At 56.6% G+C, this 8,668-nt stretch overlaps 1 protein-coding gene across 1 annotated transcript in view; it reads left to right on the top strand.

Annotated features, from left to right (window-relative positions):
• Positions 1–1,699: 1,699 nt before the first annotated feature.
• C2H4orf50 (chromosome 2 C4orf50 homolog) overlaps positions 1,700–8,668 on the top strand; it is a 36,417-nt gene continuing 29,448 nt past the window's right edge. Inside the window, exons 1-2 of the mRNA XM_054722429.1 lie at positions 1,700–1,989; positions 8,257–8,395. Of these exons, the coding sequence (XP_054578404.1) occupies positions 1,700–1,989; positions 8,257–8,395 (429 nt within the window). The remainder of the gene's footprint in view (positions 1,990–8,256; positions 8,396–8,668) is intronic.

The raw sequence follows: 8,668 nt of genomic DNA, 5'->3' as shown, positions 1-8,668 counted from the left end.
GTGGGGGTGCCTTTTACCTGTCCTGGGGAGTGGGGGTGTTTTTACCTGTCCTGGGGGACGGGGGTGCTTTTACCTGTCCTGGGGGAGTGGGGGTGCTTTTACCTGTCCTGGGGGAGTGGGGGTGCTTTTACCTGTCCTGGGGGAGTGGGGGTGCTTTCACCTGTCCTGGGGGAGGGGGGTGCTTTTACCTGTCCTGGGGGAGTGGGGGTGCCTTTCACCTGTCCTGGGGGAGTGGGGGTGCCTTTCACCTGTCCTGGGGAAGTGGGGGGGCTGCCTTTCACCTGTCCTGGGGGAGTGGGGGTGCCTTTCACCTGTCCTGGGGGAGTGGGGGTGCTTTTACCTGTCCTGGGGGAGTGGGGGTGCTTTTACCTGTCCTGGGGGAGTGGGGTGGGGACTGCCTTTTACCTGTCCTGGGGGGTGCTTTTACCTGTCCTGGGGGACGGGGGTGCTTTTACCTGTCCTGGGGGAGTGGCGGTGCTTTTACCTGTCCTGGGGGAGTGGGGGTGCTTTCACCTGTCCTGGGGGACGAGGGTGCTTTTACCTGTCCTGGGGGAGTGGGGGGGCTGCCTTTCACCTGTCCTGGGGGAGTGGGGGTGCCTTTCACCTGTCCTGGGGGAGTTGGGGGGCTGCCTTTTACCTGTCCTGGGGGAGTGGGGGTGCCTTTTACCTGTCCTGGGGGAGTGGGGGTGCCTTTTACCTGTCCTGGGGGAGTGGGGGTGCCTTTTACCTGTCCTGGGGGAGGGGGGGTGCTTTTACCTGTCCTGGGGGAGTGGGGGTGCTTTTACCTGTCCTGGGGGAGTGGGGGTGCTTTTACCTGTCCTGGGGGAGTGGGGGTGCTTTTACCTGTCCTGGGGGAGTGGGGGGGGGGCTTTTACCTGTCCTGGGGGAGTGGGGGGGGGCTTTTACCTGTCCTGGGGGAGTGGGGGGGCTGCCTTTTACCTGTCCTGGGGGAGTGGGGGTGCTTTTACCTGTCCTGGGGGAGTGGGGGTGTTTTTACCTGTCCTGGGGGGCGGGGGGGCGCCCTCCCTCAGGCCTGCGCTCCTCCAGGAAAGAGGAGAACGCCGCTCCCCCTCCAGGCCCCGGGGCTTTCCCTGCGGGAAGGGAAGTGCTGCTCCCCCGGGGCTGGCACATCCTGCCTCAAGGTTCGGAGTCAGACCCAGCTGTGAGCCTGACTCTGCCCCCATCTGTGGGCCCGGACGAGCGCCCCCTCCCGGCCCGTTTCCTCACCTGTGCGATGGTTATGGTGGCTCCACCTCCCAGGGTTACCGGGGAGCTGGACGGGCAGGTGAGCCGCCCGCGAGGCCGGGTCCTTGGTGGATGCTGGCCGTCCTGGCCGCGGGCACAGACCTGCATCATTGGTGTCAGCTGGAGCCGCGCTAGGAGACCCTGTACCCCCTCGCGGTCCCGCCCGCCTGTCCCCTCCTGTGCGCTGGCTCAGCACTTGGTTCCAGTGACTTTCCGCGGGTGCCCTCGCTGGGGCGTGCTGGCATGCCGGCGCGTAACCCGAGAGGGCCATGCATATTGCATGACGCTTGGCGATGAAACCGAGCCCCCTCATGAATAATCCACTGCTCTCGCCTCCTCAGGGGACATTTTCCTGCACAATCTGGAGGCGCTGCACCCGCCTCGCAATCTCCTGCAAGTCCATGTTGCAAACCCCCTTGACTGCGTGAGGCCGCGGCCCGCGCGCTGTGCCGGGATGGAGCCCGCGGCGGCCGGGCGGGCGGAGAAGACGTTCAGCTACGTGGTCAGAGCCCCCGGCAGGGACGGCTTTGACGTGATGAACGTGGACGTGAAGATCGACACGTCCTGGGTCTTCCAGGACGCGGAGGACAGCGGCGAGGAGCAGGGACGGCCCCCGGAAGGAGCAGCCCCCGGGAGCCCCGACGTGGACACGGGGACGCTCCGGAGGCAGCTGGAGTCCTCGGAGCAGAAGCTGCTGGCCGCCGTGGACAAATACGTGGGGTCGGAGTCTGGGCTCAGGAGCAGGTAAATATGCCACGTGGGCCTCTTCTGTGTGTGCGGCCCGGGCCCGGGCCGTCAGAGCCGGTCGGAAGGCGTGTTGCATCGTTCCTGTGGCGAGGAAGCAGGCGCACCACGTCACGCGGCCCGCCTGCCCCGGCCCTGCTGTCAATGCCTTCTCTTTCTCCCGTCCCCGTGCTGCGCCGGAGAGGTCTCCTGGGCTCGCCGGCCAGCGGGAACGTCGGCGGGAGGAGGGCGGGGGAAGCCAGGGCCTTGCCTCCTCTCTGCTGCTCTGCGTGACATTTCTGACTGTGGCTACAGCTCAGTCCTGCTCCGGCTCCCTCTGTGGTCCTGCTCCTGCTGTGGCCCCGCCCCGCCCCAGCGTCACCACCTGCTCCCGGGGCCCCCAGCCCAGGGACAGGGGTGGCCGTGGGCAGACACTAGTCCCTGGGTTGCCCGTCATCTCTGATGGGCCTTTCGGCTCACCCACCACCTGCGCAGCAGGTTCTGCGTTTGTTTCTCGCTGCTGACGCTGAGCTCCCTGGTGGGGCTGCTGTCCTGAGGGAGCCGGCACGGTCCCGAGGTTGGGCCTGGGCTCCAGGCCTCTCTCCGAAGCCCAGGCCCCGGGATCGCTGTCTGATGCCTGGGCCAGCAGCATGAGGCGGCCTTTGCCTGGACCTCAGAGGAGAAACGCGGTGTGGTCATGGCGGGATCGCCTCCCACAGGTTCCCAGGATCCCAGCAGCCAGAGTCTGGGATCTGCCTGAGACTTCGGCCTTTCCTTGTATTCCCCTTCATTTTAATAAAGGCAAGTCATTAAATGTGTATTTACATCTGCTTTACTATTTTTCTTCTTTATAATATGTTTCACATGGGGAAATTCACATATCAAAAAAATTATTTTGTTATTCTATGTATCACTCTTGTGATTATCTGTCCATCTGTCCATCCTTCCATCTCTCCATCCATCCATCCATCCATCCATCTATCCACCCACCATCCATCCATTCATCCATCCATCTATCTACCCACCCATCCATCCATCCATCCATCTATCCACCCACCACCCATCCATTCATCTATCCACCCACCATCCGTTCATCCATCCATCCATCCATCCACCTACCTATCCACCTACCACCCATCCATCCATCCATCCATCTATCTATCCATCTATCTATCCTTCTATCCATCCATCCATCCATCCACCTATCCACCCACCATCCATTCATTCATCAATCCATCCATCCATACATACATTCATCCATCATCCATCCATTCATCCATCCATCCATGTATTCATCTATCCATCCATCCATCTATCCATCCATCCATCTATCCACCTATCCATCTATCTCCATCTATCTATCCACCCATCCATCCATCCATCCATCCATCCATCCATTCATCCACCCATCCATCATCCATCTATCCATCTATCTATCCACCCATCCACCTATCCATCCATCCATCCATCCATCCATCTACCCACCATCCACCCATCCATCCATCCATCCATCCATCTACCCATCCACCCATCCATCTATCCATCCAACATCCATCTTCCATCCAGCCACCCACTGATTCTACAACCTGCACCCACTCCCCAAGAGCCACGCACTAAGTTGTATTAGTTTCCATGACAACCACAACCAAGTGTCACAGGCTGAGCAGCTAAACATCGGACATCTATCCTCTCACAGCTCTGGAGGCTGGAAGTCCCGATCGGGGTGTGGGCAGGGTAGTGTCTTCTGAGCCTCTCTCCTTGGCTGATGGATGGCTGTCTTGTCCCTGTGTCCTCACAGTCGTTCCTCTGTGTGTGTCCGTGTCCTGATCTCTTCTTATAAGGACACCAGGCAGATTAGGTTAGGGCCCACCCAAGGGGCCACATTTTCACTTAATTCCTTTGTACGGACCCCATCTCCAAAGACAGTCATATTCTGAGGCACTGGGGTTAGGACTTCAATGTACAAATTTGGGGGGACACATTCATCCCATAGCATATGTCCAGGGGGCTGGGAGCGGGAGGACAGGGCCTCAGCCCTGGACAGGGGAGTAGTGTGGCCCACACAGGGTTGTCCATTCAAATCTTCCTCCAGAAAGATTGACAGTGAAAACCAGGAGGTCAGCAGGCGTGGGGAGGATGGGCGGGACACCCCAGCCACAGGAGGACCCCCCCCCCCGGTGTGAGGGAGGGACGGAGACGGGGCACTGTGAGCGAGTGGCCTCTGTGGCTGGGCTGAGGCTGTCCCGGGCCAGGCAGCCTGGGCCCGTCTGTGGGGGAATGTGGGCCGTGTCCTCTGTTCTCTGAGGGTGGGCTGTGCCCAGCCCATGGGGCTGGGACTGGAACCCAGGCAGCCTGGCCAGAGTGGCGGCCACAACTTTCCCCCACCCCCCGAGCGTGTCTCCCAGCTCATAGCACTCCTTCCCGCCCTGCATGCTGGTCTGTCTAACTGGGTGTTCATCGGTGCACAGCTGTACTTCGGTGTGTGTTTCGTGTTGGCGAGTGTGTGAGTTTCCTTTGGGCCCAGCCCCGTGGCTCAAACAGGGGCCTCACAGCCCCGCATTTCCGGAGGCAGGGCCTGCGCGCCTCCCTGGCTCGGGTCAGATGCGGGCGGGCCCTGCGCTCTGGCCAGCGTGCACTCCACAGGCTGTGGAGGCTGTCCCAGCCTGGCCAGCGGCCACAGGGGCAGTGCTGGCCTCCGTCTGCAATGCCACCAGCCTAGCAGCCCGCACGTCTGCACCCTCTGTGTCCGAGCCGTCTGCCTCTCTCCTGGGGCCCACCCACACAGTCTAGGATAATCTCAAGTTCTTGAACTTAATCACACCTGCAGTCTCATTTGCACTTGAAGGCAACACTCCTGGGTCCCAGAGATCCGGGCCTGGATATATCTGGGGGCCATTATTCCACCTGGGTCCCAGCCTGGATATATCTGTGGGCCATTATTCCGCCTGGGTCCCAGGGATCCGGGCCTAGATATATCTGTGGGCCATTATTCCGCCTGGGTCCCAGAGATCCGGGCCTAGATATATCTGCGGGCCATTATTCCGCCTGGGTCCCAGGGATCCGGGCCTAGATGTATCTGCGGGCCATTATTCCACCTGGGTCCCAGGGATCCGGGCCTGGATATATCTGCGGGCCATTATTCCGCCTGGGTCCCAGGGATCCGGGCCTAGATATATCTGCGGGCCATTATTCCGCCTGGGTCCCAGGGATCTGGGCCTAGATGTATCTGCGGGCCATTATTCCGCCTGGGTCCCAGGGATCCGGGCCTGGATATATCTGCGGGCCATAATTCCACCTGGGTCCCAGCCTGGATATATCTGTGGGCCATTACTCCTCCTGCCTGCAGTGAGACTCGCCATTCCCTGACGGGGATGATGTCGAATGAAACACTGTCTCCCACCTGATGTTTCAGGCTGGTCTCAGAGGCTAAAGAGAGGCTTTCCTTGTTCCGTTTAGATGCCACCCCGTTTTATAACAGATCAGAGGTACTCGGGACAGCTCTGACCCATGAACTGGGGCCACTCCTCTCGTGCAGTTTGGAAGAGACCCGATTATAATCCACATGCCCTTCTGTCGCTTTCAGAGCTCTCCCCCAGGGCCTCGGAGCTAGAGGAGGAGACGGGACTCTTAGCTTATCCTAATATATAAAAAGCCAGGGGCCTTCATGACCAAAACAACTGGACAACCGAACAGCAGGCTGTGTGGGGCAACCAGGCCGGCATGGGAGGGGGGCAGTTGGGGGTGACCAGGTTGGCAGAGGGGGGCAGACAGTTGGGGGAAACCAGGCCAGCAGGGGGCAGTTATGGGCGACCAGGCCAGCGGAGGGGGGGGGGGCAGTCAGGGGCGATCAGGCAGGCAGGCAGGTGAGCAGTTAGGAGCCAGCGGTCCCAGATTGTGAGAGGGATGTCTGACTGCAGGTGATCGGGCCTAAACCGGCAGTCAGCCATCCCCCAAGGGGTCCCAGATTGGAAAGGGTGCAGGCTGGGCTGAGGGGAACCCCCGTGCATGAGTTTCATGCACCGGGCCTCTAGTTATTAATAAGAATGCATCATTTTATTTAATCTTCACAACAACCTTCTAAGCAAGGTGCAATTACCCCTATTTTTAACAGATAAAAATACTGAGGGTCAGAGTGGTGAATGACTCCAGTTTGGCTCCATGGCTGGTAAGCGGCAGAGCCAGCAGGCAGAGCTAGGTCCTGGATGAGCGGGTCGCCGGGGTGGACTTGGTAAAGGAGTGGCGATGGGCAGACCATGCAGGCTGGCACACACTTTCCCCGTGTCCCTGGTTTCTGTTATGGAGGTAAGATCGGCACATTAGAGACTTGGGTGCTAGGTGCACGCAGGTGGCAGGCAAGTCTCTGAGGGCCCTTCTCTCCCCGTGGGGCCATCAGCCAGGCTTTGGCCTCGGGTTTGCCACACTCACACGCGCTTCCCCTTGTCACGTGGCCGTGGTCAGCGCGCTCGTCCAGGCTGGGTATTACGGTGCATGTGACACAACCTCGGCATTTCCCCAGGAAAACAAAACAGCCTTCACGTGCCTTTGCCGTCCCTGCCAGACAACTGGGCCCCCTCCAACTTCTTACTTTTGTAGTAATACAAATTAATTATTTTAATTGCAAAAAACTTTTTATTTTTCTGAGTTTAATCACTTCTACAGAAGAGATTCACAGGAATGTAGCTCAACGGGAGGCAACGGAGCAGAGGGTTAAAAGTGTCAGTTTGGGAATCAGGCAGCCTGGGCTCCAAAATGCTGTGTGACCTTGGGCAGGTTGCCTGGCCTCTCTGATCTGCGGTTTCCTCCTGTGTGAAGAAGGTGTCATGCAACCCACCTGTGGGCTGGCAAGGTGAAGATTCACTGAGGCAATGCAGGTGCTTGCTTCAGGCTCAGTTCCTTTATTTTATTTTTATTTCAAGAAAAACTATTTTAAATATAATAATGTTACATGCATAAACATTAATAGCTCAAGAAAAGTGATTTTAAATATAATAATGTTACATGCAATAAACAATATTTCAAGAAAAACAATCTTAAATATAATAATGTTACATGCAATAAAGATTAATAGCTCAAGAAAATGATTTTAAATATAATAATGTTACATGCAATAAACATTGATATTTCAAGAAAAACAATCTTAAATATAATAATGTTACATGCAATAAAGATTAATAGCTCAAGAAAATGATTTTAAATATAATAATGTTACATGCAATAAACATTAATATTTCAAGAAAAACGATCTTAAATATATAATGTTACATGCAATAAACACCAATTATTCAAGAAAAACGATCTTAATATAATATTACATGCAATAAACATTAACATTTCAAGAAAAAAGGATTTTAAGTATAATAATATCAAAACTGTACTAACATAGTATGATATCACAGAAGTTGTAGGAAATATTAAAAATCTGCAAATAACAGGATTACTTCTATTATAGTCTAGACCAGTGGTCGGCAAACTCATTAGTCAACAGAGCCAAATATCAACAGGACAACGATTGAAATTTCTTTTGAGAGCCAAATTTTTTATTTATTTTTTTATTTACTTTTTTTTTTTTTAACAGAGAGGAAGGGAGAGGGATAGAGAGTTAGAAACATCGATGAGAGAGAAACATCGATCAGCTGCCTCCTGCACACCCCCCACCGGGGATGTTCCCGCAACCAAGGTACATGCCCTTGACCAGAATCGAACCCGGGACCCTTCAGTCCTCAGGCCGACGCTCTATCCAATGAGCCAAACCGGCTAGGGCTAGAGAGAGCCAAATTTTTTAAACTTAAACTTCTTCTAACGCCACTTCTTCAAAATGGACTCGCCCAGGCCGTGGTATTTTGTGGAAGAGCCACACTCCAGGGGCCAAAGAGCCGCATGTGGCCCGCGAGCCGCAGTTTGCCGACCACGGGTCTAGACTATTTCCCCATCTGGCTCTATTTCTGTCCGTCAGTTTACGTTCATCGTGTCCCACAAGTGAGTGAGATCACGTGGTACTTACCTTTCTCCAGCGCAGCTCCTCCTCGGAGTCGCCAGCCTCGGGGTTTCTGGCTGGAAGATGAGGTTCCTATTGAGATTTCTGACGCACGGAGCCTCTTAGTCGACAGAGGCCTTTGAAGTGTGGGAGAGCATCCCTGGAAAGATACGTGGGAATGTTTTACAAATGCAATTGTGTCCGAGTACGAAATGGGCCAAATACCACAAAAAGGTGGTCCGCTGCGTGTGAAAACCCCCGGCCGTGTTTGCTGCGTCCGGTTCGGACTAAGCGCCGCCTGCTTCCCGCCGCAGAATCCGGGAGCTGGAGCGGTCGGAGCGGGAGCTCCTGCGGAAGGTGGACCAGCTGAGCGCCCGCGCGTGCCGGGAGCGGAGCGCCTCCCTCCGGGCCCAGGAGCAGCTGGAGGCGCTGCAGGGGGAACTCGCCTGCCAGGTACCACTTCTCTTCCCCTCGGGGCCCCCCTGTGTCTGGATGTGGTCGCAGCTACAGTTGAGCAGAGACAGTGTGTGGGGGGCCTGGGAGCGCCCTGTGGGCCCTGGGTGAGGTCATGTGGAAAAGGGGATCCCCTGCCCTGCCTGCCTCACAGGCTCCCGCGGGGACCCGCTGGGGTGGGGGGTGAGGGGGGGGTGACCTGCGGGGCTGGGCACTCACTGGGAGCTCTGGGCAGAGGTTCATTTCTGCGGCCTCCGTGCCTGTGTGGGGGCG

Source organism: Eptesicus fuscus, chromosome 2, assembly GCF_027574615.1.
Source record: "Eptesicus fuscus isolate TK198812 chromosome 2, DD_ASM_mEF_20220401, whole genome shotgun sequence".
In the NCBI taxonomy this organism is placed as follows: Eukaryota; Metazoa; Chordata; class Mammalia; order Chiroptera; family Vespertilionidae; genus Eptesicus; species Eptesicus fuscus.
Note: the sequence above shows the minus strand (reverse complement) of the source record. Positions and strands in the feature narration are given on the sequence as shown.